Source organism: Netta rufina, assembly GCF_964035555.1.
Source record: "Netta rufina genome assembly, chromosome: 2".
In the NCBI taxonomy this organism is placed as follows: domain Eukaryota; kingdom Metazoa; phylum Chordata; class Aves; order Anseriformes; family Anatidae; genus Netta; species Netta rufina.
The window spans coordinates 78,130,350-78,145,501 of NC_140124.1; the positions used below are offsets into that span (position 1 = coordinate 78,130,350).

The following is a 15,152-nucleotide window of genomic DNA, read 5'->3' on the forward strand; positions in this document are numbered from 1 at the left end:
GGTTAGCACCCAGAGTGAAGCTATAATGTCTTGTGTTGGCTACAATCTGCCCTGCTGAAAGCATCTGCAGTGTACTTTATATGCATATCTCATCACAGCAAACTTCCTGTGAAATGAGGTGTCTGGGTAGTGAAAAATAACCTCAGCTTAAAAGGAAAGCAGGGTTGTTACCACTACTCATTTCATCTTCATAACCTAACAATTGTGTTAAGTTTTATGTACAACACCATCAACTGCATTTTTAAGTGCATCTCTCCTCTGGGCCCTTCTTTTGGCCTAAGCTTGCACCATTAGTTTCGCCTTTGCATTTTATTCCTAATTTTTTTTTAACATGGTTAGAGCAGCAATCTCCCCTTTCATATAGGTCACACAGACAGAATATTGCTTCCAAGTAAACTGGCACTTAAGAAAAAATAGAACAGATTGCTTTTGTCTGGATAAAATTTTATACCGAGCAAACAGCCAAACACAGATAAAGTAAAATCTAATAATAAATTGTTTTTCCAGATATTTGCCTCACATGTGAATGCTGCAAATTTAACATCTGTAAGAAACTTTCCTACATATCTGCAGGAATGTTATTTTCTGAAAAAGAAGGGCACAAAATCCAAACTATTTTGGCCTAGCTATTAAGCAGTCGATGCTGGTGCTGTGATATTGGCCTATCCCACCAAAAAGAAGAAACAAAACACCTGATGCTGAATGGTTAGAAAATCATCATAATTTACTGAAATCAAGCATTGTAATTATACCTTTTGAGAATCTTTATGAAGCAGGTTCTTGAGGCCATGTGTGGTGACACACTGTAAGGGCACTGTTGGTTTGAAGAGCAGGCACTCAGCCAGACTGAGCTCTGTGTAACATACACTAGTCACAAGATGTGACCTCCCTCAGATTTCATTCTTACAGTAAATATGCCATTTACTGTCTGACCAACTGAACACTTAGTTTGTTCTGTCATGTCTTAGGAAAGTTTTAAAACTGAAGGTAACAGAGTTGAAAAGTATCTTGTCATATGGAATATTTATTTTCAAAAGTTAGTGGTTTTGCTGAAGGGCTAGAGACTGAAGCTTTCTTTGATGAAGATCACCTCATTTTCAACATTAATGAGTTAGTACACTGAGATATACATTTTCTTGATACACAGAGTCACAATCCATCTCACACAGGTGGATTAGTTGTGGGGAAAGAATGGAAATTTCATAAACTATTGACTTGAAAAAAAAAATCACACATTTCTATTTTTAGCTCTTTAGGTGGTCTAGACTATGTAAAAATATTATAGAAAACAATTCCCAGGTGGTTCCAACACCTTTTCTAGCTTGACCTTTTTTGCTACCTTGTTCCTTGAAACCAGTTTTAATTAAAATGGTGATAAAAATTATTTTGGGAGTCAGACTGTAATAAATCTCACAACAGCACTATTCCATGATTAATATGAATTAATGATGGTCTGTTACCGAGGGCTGTTTTTCTCCCAATATGATGCAGACAAAATTGAAGAGGCATTCAAGGCAAACAAAAAATTAAATTTTGGGGTGTGAAACAACCATAAGTAACACACATTTTTAAAGACAGAATTCTTTCCATGCCTTTTTTTTTTTTGTTGCAGGTTGCCTTTGAAAAAATTATATTCAAATACCCTATTATAATTACTTCCCACAGTAGACTTCTAGTCTAACTTCTTAACAAGCAGGTCTAACAGATATTCTTCAGAGGCTTAGGTTCTATCTAGTAGTATAATTTCTGTAGGCCTGATAGCCAACTGACTGGGACTCGGGAGATTTGAACTCTATTCCATGTACAGTTTTGGGAAACTTGAAGTTTCTATACTTTGTTATTCAAAAAACAGAGCAAGTGTTATTGACTGCTTTTGTGAAGGGTTTTGAAATGTGATGAAAAGTGTTGCATACAAGCGGGCTATTGGTATTCTTATTATCAAGAGAAAGGGCTCTGTGCAAAATTACACTGAATGCTCATTTTCTCGCTGAAGGAGAAAATGAAGGAACAGTGCCTCGGCACGTCTGCTAATGATTAAGCATGCTACAGTTCTGAGATTTTGTTTTATTGGACACTCTTTGCATGTGTGGTGTCAAAAAGATTTGCCCTTGAAGTTGGAGTGGTTGCATGGAGCATGCTTTCTGTAGGGACCACAGGCACGTGGTGGAGCACTGTGCCACCAAGGGTGTTGACAGCATGCTGCCAGCGTAGCACTGATCTGGGCAGAAGGTTGGAGGAAGCCCAAAACATTGACCATATGGTCATACTGGAGGCTGCCCTTCCAGTGTGGTTGGGGCATAGCCAAGCACTGGAAAAATCTACGTGAAGATCATAATATTCTATATTCTTCCAACTTACAAATCTTTCTGTTCTGTGCAGCATACTATCCAGCAATGCTAAATGCTTCACCACACATTCAGCTGGGTATATTTTTTGTTATTTGCATTCAGGAGGAGAAGCAATGAGCTGATCGAGAAAGTCCATCTCTCCTGACTCATCAACATGTCTTTTCTATGAAATCAACCATCTGCAGAATCTGATACCTGATATTTTTTTCCCTCAAGAATTTTGTCATAAAATGATGAAACCAAACTTAGAATCCATTTTAATAAATATATATTTTTCCTCTGATGTATCAAGAAAATAAAATGTAGTTGATTAGCCTTGATTTTAAAGCCAGGGGAATAAATATGCCCTTATCAAAGGAAGATCCATCACAGTAGGATTTAATCGGTTGTACTTTGTGTGTGCTAAGCAGCATTTCAAGGGAAATGGAAGTCTCCTGGGATAAAAAGGTGATGGTTTGGGCAGTTCATGATTTGCATGCTATCATCATTCTCTTTCCCCTGCCCCCACCATGTTTCAGCTTGGTCCATGTCCCTTTGGATAAAGGGAACTGATGTCTTCATTGCCGGTGCTGGAATGGTCTGGAACACATGCCTGCCTCTGCTCTTAATTTGCAGCATTTGTTAATACATGTATTTTCCTGTTAGTTGTGTACTTAGTAGTCCAGGGGACATAACAGCACAGAACACAGTATTTAAACTAAAGAAGTGACTGGCATGGCCACTTTTTAATTCTTTAATTCTTTAATTGCTTACTGCAATTCACGAGTCTGCTGTTTTTCCATCTGTAGGATCTCAGTATCCTATATATTCCTAGGATTTCACCTGAGCCACTGGCATTTAGATCAGATCGACGTATGCTTAGCTTGTGGAAGTGATCTGCAGCTGCAGTTCGTGGTTTTTCGTAGTTTCTTATTATATAGCAAATGGTTTCAATTCAATTCAGACATGAAGACACAACTCTATCAATTCAGTGCTCCTACTGAGGTATCATCTCATTTCCTAAAAGCAGTGTACAGCCTTTTGGCTGGGCGTTAATAATAGTAAAGCCTGTATCATGATAACAAGATAAAGTACCTAGAATTGTGTTCCAATTATTTATTTTTCCTTTTTTTTTTTTTTTTTTTTTTTTAATTCCCATTTCACCACCAGCTGCATTCAGACCAGGATAAAGGAGATGGATCACTTAAGTACATCCTTTCAGGAGATGGAGCAGGAGACCTCTTCATTATCAATGAAAACACTGGTGACATCCAGGCCACAAAGAGACTAGACAGGGAAGAAAAGCCTGTATACATACTTCGTGCCCAGGCTATAAACAGAAGGACTGGAAGACCAGTGGAACCAGAATCTGAGTTCATCATTAAGATCCATGATATCAATGACAATGAGCCAATGTTTACAAAGGACGTTTACAATGCCAGCATCCCTGAAATGTCAGACGTTGGTAGGTGCTAACTAACAGTTAATTTCAGTGTCTGATACGGGTTCTTTACGTGGATTTTATTAAGGCCCCAAAGTTTAGAGACATCTGTTGTTTGAGTTGAGTAAAGGTACCTCAGCCATTTTAAAAAATCTAACCCCAGGAGAATTAGCAACAGAAGCTTGCTGAAAACAGAAGTGTCCACTGAGTGCAACCCAATCTCTCTGTTGTGCCACAGAAAAAGAAAGTTAATGCAATCTTGTTTAGTTCACAGTGAAAGTAAGCTGAGCTTACCTCTGTTACATACCTTTAAAGTGATTTAGTTGCAGTTTAATAGTATGTTAAGCCATGGTCACCCATGTGTATCAACACAACCCCTAGAATTACTAAGCAAATATTGCTTAGTTCAAGAAAGTACAAAAAAAAAAAAAAAAAAGTGGAAAATGGCAAGCGCAGAAGTGAATGTACACACTTCAAGAGAGAAAACTATCAGCCAAGTCAACTCATCACTAATTCTTGATATGTCATTAACTTCCCATGACCCTTGTTGCTTTTTTTAGGCAACAAAAATGAGCTCCAAAGTCCACTGATGTCCACTGAAATCTTTCAATTGGTTTCAAATGTATCAAGCTGTAAGAATCAATCAACAAAAGAAAAGAAAATAATTTCCTTGAAATATGATTTTAAGATTGGATCTTTTTCACAGAAGTTGACAGGTTTTGATTTTTTCTCTGTGATTCTGAGGAAGGTCATTTTGATTTCTTTGTCAGAGAGCAATGGATGGTTGAACTGCAAGAAGCACATTTCTAATCTGAAATAATACCTAGGGAAAGAAACGTTAATTAATCATGATCAAGAATGAGATTAAAATAAAGCTCAGCCAATATGAAAATAAAGACTTTGGGGCATACTCTCTCCTCTCATTCATGGGGCTTGTCACATGGATGAAAACTCATCTTTTGAAGGAGAATCTAATATTCACATTTTAATATGTGAATACTTTATTCACAAATCTGTTTTAAATGTTTTAAACCTAAGCTAATTTTTCATGTTTGTTAACACTTTGCCTAGGATTCAAAACCATTTCTTTCTCTAGAAGGTATATGAAAAAACAGATTTACATTCCAATGTCAAGCACCTTCAAGTCTAAGATTGTTCAGATTGTAAATTTTAGTTTAACTCATTAATTAACTCATAATTAACTCATAAGCATGAGTAAATTTCTGAAAGTACATTTTTGACCGAGATTCAAATTCTAAATACCTTCAGGATGTGGGGAAAGGTGTGTTTCAGGTTTGTTCATAAGAACTATGGTAAGGGATCTACAAATACAGTCAATAACTGCATTTTAATGAACTGAGAAAAAGCCATCTATCATTTTGGTTTTGGATCTATGACCTTTATGGGCAGAGAAATTTCTGAAAAATAATATCTCCACTTTTTGCCCTAAGTTTGAATTGAACATGAGTTATGTTTTTTTCTACATCATAAACTGTCATGGACATGGAAAAAAAATGCAGATCCTTATTTTGTTTAATTTATCATTGCAGGTACCTTTGTTGTGCAAGTCACTGCAACTGATGCCGATGATCCTACATATGGGAACAGTGCTAAAGTTGTCTACAGCATTCTCCAGGGACAGCCATATTTCTCTGTTGAATCTGAGACAGGTCAGGAGAGCTTATCTGTCATTCTGTGACAACGTCTGCAATTTAAAATGACATGCTAAGCCAAGCTAGGACATATTAGACAAAAACTTCAAAGAGATTACATCTTAGTCAGTGCAAAATCTGACAAATCTAATAGAGCGATACATCTGTAAACATGACACCTACATTATTTTAATCTTACCAGCAAAGTCTAATAAATACAATTAGTACTGAATGAGAACCAGTTTTCAATCATTTTTAACAAGCAGTGGGTACAGAGACTGCTGTAGATGCTTAAATTAAACCAAATAGGTTGGCTTTTAGAAGAAAACGAGAAACAGGTGGGTGTAGAAAAAAAGTGCTTAATCCTCATAGATCTTCATAATGGTTAAATTAAGACTGAAGGTTTGCTCTTTTTTTTTTTTTTTTTCTCCTTGTGCTTCTTCAAAACTTGTTTAAAGTAATTATAATTTCTGTACATCTGCAACATATCACTTTAATGCTAATTTTGTGAAAGAAATCTTAATTAAGAATAATGATAGAAGAGGTAAAATTGGCTGTTGCGCTACACTAGCAGATCACAAATAGAATCCCAAACTTCTGAGTTCTGTTTTTGGAAGATATTTAAATTAAATACAGTGACTGGAATTTTTTATGGGCTGAATAACAGACTGCTTTGGAACCCGTGCGTGTAACACATACGAATTCTGGTGGACCGAATCTGCTGTACCACTGACTATCTCACTACATAGGTATTCTCTTCCCAAGACTTATAAAAAACTTCTTCTACAAGAAACAAAGGATTTCAAGAAATTCTTTAAACGGAAACATCCATTTTGTTAGGTTGCTGGAAGCTAGAGAAGACATTCTCCTCAGCAACCTTACAGGAAAGGAATGGATTATCCCAGACAATTAATCGGGTTTTCGCATTGTTTCTTAACTAAATCTTAGAGACTCAGGCAAAGTAAAGATTAGATGTCTCAGGGGAAAATGGAAGGTGAAAAAAGCTTCCCTTCAAACATAAGGTATTAGATACTAAAATAAGAGGATTTTTGCACTGATGCACTCATTCTGACTTGGACAATATACTATGTATTCTTAGAGTACAAAAGGATAATTTACCTGGAAGTTCAGTATTAATAACCTTTTAGCAAGAGGGTTGTATGGGGAATGGAGGGAAAGCAAGGTAAACCACAAGCTTGATTCTGCAGCCATGGAAATCAATTGCAAAACTCCCAGAGTCGATTAAGTCTCTGTTGAAGCTGCTATGAATTTTCCCATGGATTTCAGTATGTGGATTTCACTCCTTTTGCCTACAAAGGAGTAATTTCTTAGCCTTGAGACATCCAGTAAGAATGCAAACATTTTGTTTCATGGTAAATCTAAATGACTGAATTTCAATAGGAGTTTTGCTTATAACTGACATATGTGCTTTTGAAGAAGGAACAGACTGGCAAAATCATTTCAATCAATGTATAAATAGAAATATATATACTTGGGCATGCTTGGATGCTCACAATTTTCTTAATTAATTTCTCTTCTCCCATTTTAATGTTGTACTGCCTCTTTAATGATGTCTTGCTGAAGTTAGCTTTTTATTTATTTATTTATTTTGCCATGTCTGTCAAAATGAAAATACTGACAGAACAGGAGAGAAAAGATGGAGCACATTATAATGAACAATGAGCCTTCTTCCAGTTCAGTGAGAGACTTTAGCATGGAACTGAAAAGGGGTAAATAGTTATGTAAAATAATACTGCTCACAAATAGGTAGAACATCTTTCTGGGGATGCCACTGCTATTGTGTCTGTCATATAGGCAGAAGCCTGAGATCTGATATGACAAGTCTGTAATTTAATGTGCCATCTCATAACAGTAAATATTTGTACTGGGCAAAGTTTACTCATTACATAGAGATTGTTTTGTTCTTAAGGCTGTGGGTTTTTTTGTTTTGTTTTGTTTTGTTTTTTAAACAAGAATTTCCATCAAAGTGAGTACATTACTTGTGAATTTTGCCTCTTTAATTTTCATGTTTTCAGGCATTATTAAAACTGCTTTGCTAAACATGGACCGTGAAAACAGGGAGCAATATCAAGTGGTCATCCAGGCTAAGGACATGGGAGGCCAGATGGGCGGATTATCAGGAACCACCACTGTGAACATCACACTGACCGACGTAAACGACAATCCTCCTCGGTTCCCCCAGAGTATGAAACATTTACGTTCTATGTCTTTACAGTAAAATGGATTATTTTGACCTCAGATATTGTTTCTGCTGTTATGACTTTACTGAGTTTAAGACATCACTTAAGAAAGAAAAAGAGGACACACGAGCAAACAGTAGCATCATGCTAAGGCTAATTGCAATAATTGGGAAACATATCTTTAATAGTTTTACCCCAGTTGCAGTAGATAGTTTGAGAAGTAAATTAACATACAGAAACAACTCCTATTTTTCCTACCCATTAATAGCTTTGACTGATACAATCTGTATTTTCTGATCAATATTATTTCTATAATAGACCTTGTGGTTGACTGTCTTTTAAGGTATCTGCTCTAATACAACATATTTAACTTTTGAAGCATTTATTTAAGTACGTAAAATGATCCCAAGAGCAATTCTGTTTAAGTTAATGTCTATACCCAGGAAACATTTGCCTCAATGGATTTTCTGACATTAATTGCAAACAGAAGCAAAGGCACATACATAAATATACCAGATTGTTCATGGTTATAAGTAATTCAGTGATGCAGTTTTCATCCACTTCCCTTTCTCTTCTTCCTTCCTTCCTTCCTTCCTTCCTTCCTTCCTTCCTTCCTTCCTCTCTCTCTCTCTCTCTCTCTTTTTTCTTCCTTCTTTTTTTGCTTTGTCTTACCAATACTCAGTGTGTGCATGTGTGTGTATCAGTGTGTCAGTGTGTGTCAAAGTCAAGAACAGCTGTTTGAGAAAATAATGGCAGATAGTATCAGACAAATCAGCAAGCTTTGGCGGTTAAGTCACTGGGAAAGTTATTGAAAGCAACTTGTCATTTGAGTTCAAAGTCTGTTCTTAGCTGTGGGCAAAGTGTTTCCATTTAAATTAGAGCAAGTTAAGAGGAAATATAGCACTCTGCCTCCAATGAGTTAATTATACATCTCTGGACATGAGTGTCTTCAATGTAAAAGCCAAAGATACAGGCTCATAATGCCAACATTCCCCAGGTAGGATTTTCTCAGAGGAGAAATTCAGTGTACCACATTAGTAATATACATTTGGGCTGGATTTGCATTTAGTGATACTGAGCTGCATCGGCCTCTGGCAGCTCTTAATATTTTATTTGTCTTTTGACCTCAACACATTTTTCTTATCTAGTTTTAACATGGCCAACAGAGACTGTGATAGTGTCCAGAAAAAAACATATGTAGCTAATGATACATATATGTATCCTTCATACTAGAAAAAAAGGTAGAAGCAGTTATTTTTCTCCATATGAAAGTAAGGCAAAAGCTGAAGGCTCAGTAACTCATCTGTGCATGCCTAACATGGACAATGGGCTCAGAGATGTTGTCCAAGATACCCTAAGTCCAACTGACAGAAGTTTCCTCCTCTGTCTGCTGTAGGCACATACCAATTTAGAGCACCTGAATCTACACCACCTGACTCACCAATCGGCAGGATAAAAGCTAATGATGCAGATGTGGACGAAAATGCAGAGATTGAATACAGCATCACTGAGGGGGATGGATATGACATGTTTGGAATTACCACAGACAAGGACACACAGGAAGGAATTATAACCGTCAAAAAGGTACACCTCTTAAACACACTTCGTCCCAGCCTCTGAAATACCAGCAAAAACTTTATCTACCGCATATTAGTTTGCCATTTTTAGCGTAACTTGTTTTGTTTATTATTTTGGATGCTGTCTATTAGGAACCTCTACAACATTACTTATGTAAAGTTTCTTTTATATAAGCAACTTGGATGCTTGCTGCTTTACTAGAACAATGCCCATGCTTTAAGGGATCTGAAAGAATAATAATCTATGGAGTGGGATAGGACTGCAAAAAAAATCTTGATTTTGAACATGTCTACAGGAAAACTCAAGAAAGCACTGTCCAACTGTGACTTTATCCCTAACATGCTTACAAGATTTGTTCACTTACTAGGAAGGTGCTGTGTTGACACCACAGAAATAAGCGGTATCACATTGCCTGCTTCACACTATCAGAAGGTATTAAGTTGCATAGCTAAAATGTATTAAAGTACATAGACAAACTTATTTCGACTTATATTGTAAAGATGTAATTAATAAATCCATCAACATGCTCTTACTTCAGAAAAAAAAAAAATCATTGTGCCTTGTTGGATCACAACAGACATCATCTACTAGGTTGCACACTGGCTGTCAGAAAAGGTTTGAGAAATATTGTTTACAGTGGGTTATCAGGCAAGCTTGATAAGGTTACAGATATCATCCTCCATCAGTTCAAGTTCAGTCATCACTAAATAGACATTGTGTAGATTTTCTGAACATGCACTTGCTTGTTGATATCAGTACGACACCTGTCATTACTCGTTTTTTAAGAGATGCCTTCCAGGGGCTGATTATGATATCAGTCTAACTCTGTTTGCATTTCTGTCTGTTGGTGACAGAAGCTGTGAATTTTCTACAACTTAATGGAAAAGTGGGGTGACTAGTCTCTCCCCACATTTCCTTAAGTACTATAACAAACTGTCCCTAAATGCTTCTTCTTAATACTTTTATCAGTGTGTGGCATAGTCATTGACTATCATAAAATCATATTTTCTGTGGGTGGTCCAGGATGTCCTCTGACACCAGATGACAGCGATTCATTTCAGGGATGGAATGCCAATATTTTAACAAGTAGCTCCTAGAAATCCCCACTCCCCCCACAAACGGGGGGAATCAAGAAAACATCCCTTCCCCCCCCAAAAAAAAAAAAAAGACATGAAAGAGCATGAAGAAAAAAGCATGAAGAGTTGAGGCTATTTGAGAAGGTACAATTATTTGGAGTTCAGAAGTTCTGGGCACAGAATGCCCTGCAAAAGTGGTTGTTGTTTTTGTTTGTTTGTTTGTCTGTTATTTTGGTTTTTATTGGTGGCAAAGAGGCCAGTCTTTCTCCTTTCTGCTGGCATGTTAATCCCAGTTCAGGCTCCTGTTACATAGCATAGGCCTCTCCATGACACCCCCCATTCATTTAGCTCATATGGCTGGTAGCCACAGCAGTCCCCACACATCTCTCAAGCTTTTACTTTCTCTTCCCAGGCACTGGATTTCGAAAATAAAAACTTGTATATTCTGAAAGTGGAAGCTACCAACACTCACGTGGACCCTCGATTCCTCTACTTGGGGCCATTCAAGGACTCAGCTACAGTCAGAATTCAAGTGGAGGATGTAGATGAGCCACCCGTGTTCAGCAGACCAGCGTATATAATTGAAGTGAAAGAAGATGTTCCAATAAACAGTGTCATAGGAACAGTAACAGCTCAAGATCCAGATGCTGCCAAGAACCCTGTCAAGTAAGCATAGACTATTTCAGCTCATTATTACTTTGGTTGCTGTTTTGATTTTGCTTTTTTTTTTTTTTATGTCAGCGCACACACAAAAAATCACTTTTAAAAATGAAATTGTTCAGATATGCTTGCATGTGCAGTAGCATAGATGGTAAATGATCTCTCTCGCTTTAGCTTATCTTTGTATGTGTGATGGTGTTTGCATGGCACTGGCATCTTGAATTACATACTAGCCTCTTCAGTAATGTTTGTGTATTTGTGTAATGTTCTTTTTACTTTGGGAGAGTGTACTGCAAAAGAACACTAAGTTGATGTTAGTGTTCTTCTTCCGCCTCTAACATTTTCCAGTGCAGTGCAGTGCATCCTCTTGGCTGTATGACAGGGGAGTGATTCAGCATCTCTTTCTTCTCCTGTCCATCCAGACCTGCTTAAGAGAGGTTGCATTTACCTTCTATACACCACAAGCAGAAGTGCCTTAAAAGCAGCTTGGCGCGTACACAGACTCTGTTCTCACTCGTATCAGTGTAAGTTTAGTAAGAAAAGAATCAGGCTTATGGACCTCATAAATTGCTCTAGCAATGAATCAATATACTAGTCTTAGAGGAAGTAGAGGAAATGTTAAGGTTGGAGTAGCTAAACTAAAGCCTTCTTTTTTTTTTTTTTTTTTTTTGGTAAATTAATACATCCATTGTTTCAGTGGGTATTTGAAAACATACTTCAGTACTTATATCATATTGGATAGAACATGAAAGAACTTTTAAATATCTGTGTGCTTTAATTAGATTTCATTGATACTGACAAGGTAGTAAGAGATGGAAATAAAAAATACAGCAATATTAAATCCAGGTCAAATTTTAGCATGTCTCTGGACATCTTGGAAATGCAATAGTTAGTCTTAAGATCAAAATAGAACAATGCAGGTTTAATAAAAATCCAATACATCAATACTTTGCACTTCTGCAACAACCATCTTTCATCAAGATATCTTACAATGCTTATGAAGCATAAATAAGTTTTAAGCTCTCAGCTCATCTTGTGAGATGGGTAAATATTATCACCATAATTTCTTAGATGAAGAAACTAAGCCTAAAACCCTTTCTTGCAGAAACTGTTTTCGGTTCTCATGCAATGCACTGCACGTGAGTTCTTGTTCAGGATTAAGCCTTCTAATTTTAATTAAGGTTTGCTTTCATTTACATGATAGCATGCAAGAATTATAGGAAGTTCTGGATTAGCAGAGCATAGTAACATGAAGGGCAACATAGTACTTTGTTGACTGTGGTGAATCCCAGGGACAAAACAGATAACTTCTATAGCATGTCTTAGTGGGTATGCTACAATGAAAATGACAAAATTGGTTGAGGTGAAACCCAGGCCCCTTCCAGTCTTCATATGAAACTGCTTTTTTGTATCTAATGGCACTGGAGAATGAGGGGAATGCTTCCCTGCTTCCCTGTGGTGATAACTACAACCATTTGCATTTCACACCAACACCACCTCCTAATTGTTAAGTGATTTACAGTGGATAGGGATTATGCTGTGCATTGTTGAGTGTTGCCTACTGGCTCTTTTCTATTAAATGAATGTGTGTGCTAAAACTTACCTATCTTTCAAAGGGCAGTGATTAAATGCTGTACAGGTACTCTGCATATTAAAGCATAATTACTGAACAAAATTTAGTGGAGATGTCAAAATTGATGCAGAGCAGCAGAAAACTTGTCTCCTTTATACACTAATAACAAGCAACAATCAAAGTGAAAGGAGTAGAGAAAGAAAAATGAGGAAGAGGTTAGAGTAACCGAAATAAACACAGCAAGAAGAAATATGAAAATCTTAAGAGAGGAATGAAATCAGCAGAGACTAGTAGCCTGTGAGATGTTATCTTGCAATATATGTAATTTTATGGTGCTAATATCTTGGGTATCTCCTAGAATTTAGGGTCAGGGGTTGAGTCTGCATCTTTTTGACAGGATGATTTTTTTCCGTCATGCAGTGGAGATGCTAAAACTGATTTTCACTCTGAGCTTCGGGGAAGATACAATTAGACTGTATATATATGACTTGTCACTTGCTTGTCAATTTTCCTTGACAGTTAAAAATAAGATCTTTAGACAGTTGATATTACAATGAAAACCTTTCATTTTCTCCTCTACTTGAGTGAAGATTTCTCTTTTTAAACAAAGTGAGCCCTAACTCTGTTAGATGAAAGCCCCTTTGATCTTCCATTAAAGGAAACCTTCACAATATCATTATGAAAATGCATTATGAAAAATTCACACACACATCCCTTCCTGACCCACAAATCTTCCTGACTTGTGGTTGCATTAGACAGCAAGCTGCTGAGCATCAGGGGACAATGAAGCAATAGCAGAATATGAGGCAGGCACCTGCCCTGGTTGTAAGAGTGCTTCATCATTCACAACCTGTGTTTTGGTAGAGAATCAGTCCAGGTCTTATAACTAAGCTTTGCTGCCACATGACATTAAGACAATACAAAAATACACCAATAGATGTTTGGCTATGTTTGAATAATCATCCATACATAGTGACATTAATACACTCACGAGTAACACACCACTGTCCAGCTGCATTGTAAAAAAAAAAGTTCTGCATTCTGCTTGTGCTCGATCTAAACAGAAATGATGTTAGGAACCACTGCATACTGGAAAAATAATGCTGCAGCTGGCACTGCTGTATTGTACATCAGATCTTTTTAAATTGCTAGTTGAGTTTTTTTGCTATAGTAACTCCTCAGAGGCATAATGAAGTTCATCAGTCACTGGAACTGTCTCCCTGCTGTGATTTGATTTACTAAAGTTTCCCAGATGAAAATGAACTGCAAACAAATGTAAGGCTTAATTTTGTTTGTGTATTTTACTGACAACATATTTGCATGTGTTTGAGTCTCTCTTTCACTCTCTCCTTTTTCCTGTTATGTACAAGGAGAGAATGGAATCTCTATAGATACCTTTAACTTCCTAGCTTGTCAATTCATAACCGTTTGTAAGGGACAATGTCTGAAATCTGACAAATATGCACGAGTAATTTCATTAAATAAATATAAAAACGAGTTTGATGTCTGCTTAATTCTTACTAGGTTATGATCCATAAGTCAGAATCACCACCAATTCAAAATAATTAACGGTCCTTGATCAAAAGAGACTGGATTATACAAACTGGGAAACAGAAGTGACAGTCTAGCTTATTAAAATCATCCTTCTAGATCAGGGTTAATGGTATAATTAGACTATACTTTAACTGCAATGACCTTGTATGTATTTTCTCTTGAATATGAAGAAATAAAATTAACATTTCATTAAGAAGCTGCTCTCTGGTTCTTTTTTTTTTTTTTTTTTTTTTTTTGAGTTTAACTTTCCACTGCACAAATGACTAAATATACAAATTGTTTCATTGGGATTTACATGTTTTAATTCTTAACATCCTGAATAAGTCCTCAATGTATACAGCTCTGGTAACCTTAGAAAAAGTCCAGAACATTTGCTTTTATTTTATTCAGAAACTTTACAACAGATGCAATTGAACTGGGCAATTTTACAAAGTAATGATAGTGATTGCAATATGTCAAAGCATTAAAATATGCTAAGGCTGTAAGAAATTTTAAGTCCATTCATAATATGAAGAATAAGTGATGGCATAATTGAAGAAAGAAAACAACAAATGGACAAGTCATACCTACAGCTAGATGCTTACTTAAATATCTTGCTGAATAAGAGCCTGAAACATACTATTGCAGTTGGCTGGAACATCTACGTAAAGTCCTGATATTTTCATTTCAAATAAGAATGAAAAATCTAGATATACTGTGAAGTGGAAATACTGAAATATTTCAGCCGAAAGGTATGGAAAAGATCTGAAGAATCTCTGAAAAAAAAATTAATTCACAAAATACCAACATAATATCATATAAAAGCCTGAATGAATGAAAGTTAAAATGAAATGTTTACCATATCAAATACTTACTTTGTCAAAATATAAGAGAGTCAGACTGCTTGGTGTAAACTAGTTTCCATCAAACATTTCAGCTAAGTCAACAAACTCATGTGTAATATTTAGATTTGGACACAATGACATGGTTTGCTGGAGCTGTCCCATCACTCAGCGCTGCCTATTACGTACCTTCTCACATGCTCTGTTCAAGCTGATGGTAATGCTATAATGCTGCATAAAGGAACTAGGTTGACACCACAGTTGACTTT

At 36.5% G+C, this 15,152-nt stretch overlaps 1 protein-coding gene across 2 annotated transcripts in view; it reads left to right on the forward strand.

Moving 5' to 3' along the window:
- The window catches only part of LOC311206468 (cadherin-6), a gene marked incomplete at both ends in the record, with an annotated part of 47,494 nt that overhangs the window by 20,602 nt on the left and 11,740 nt on the right, over positions 1-15,152 (forward strand). For both annotated transcript variants that reach the window (XM_084281802.1, XM_084281803.1), the window contains 5 exons: positions 3,498-3,792; positions 5,319-5,438; positions 7,457-7,624; positions 9,018-9,205; positions 10,688-10,941. In XM_084281802.1, the coding sequence (XP_084137928.1) occupies positions 3,498-3,792; positions 5,319-5,438; positions 7,457-7,624; positions 9,018-9,205; positions 10,688-10,941 (1,025 nt within the window). The remainder of the gene's footprint in view (positions 1-3,497; positions 3,793-5,318; positions 5,439-7,456; positions 7,625-9,017; positions 9,206-10,687; positions 10,942-15,152) is intronic.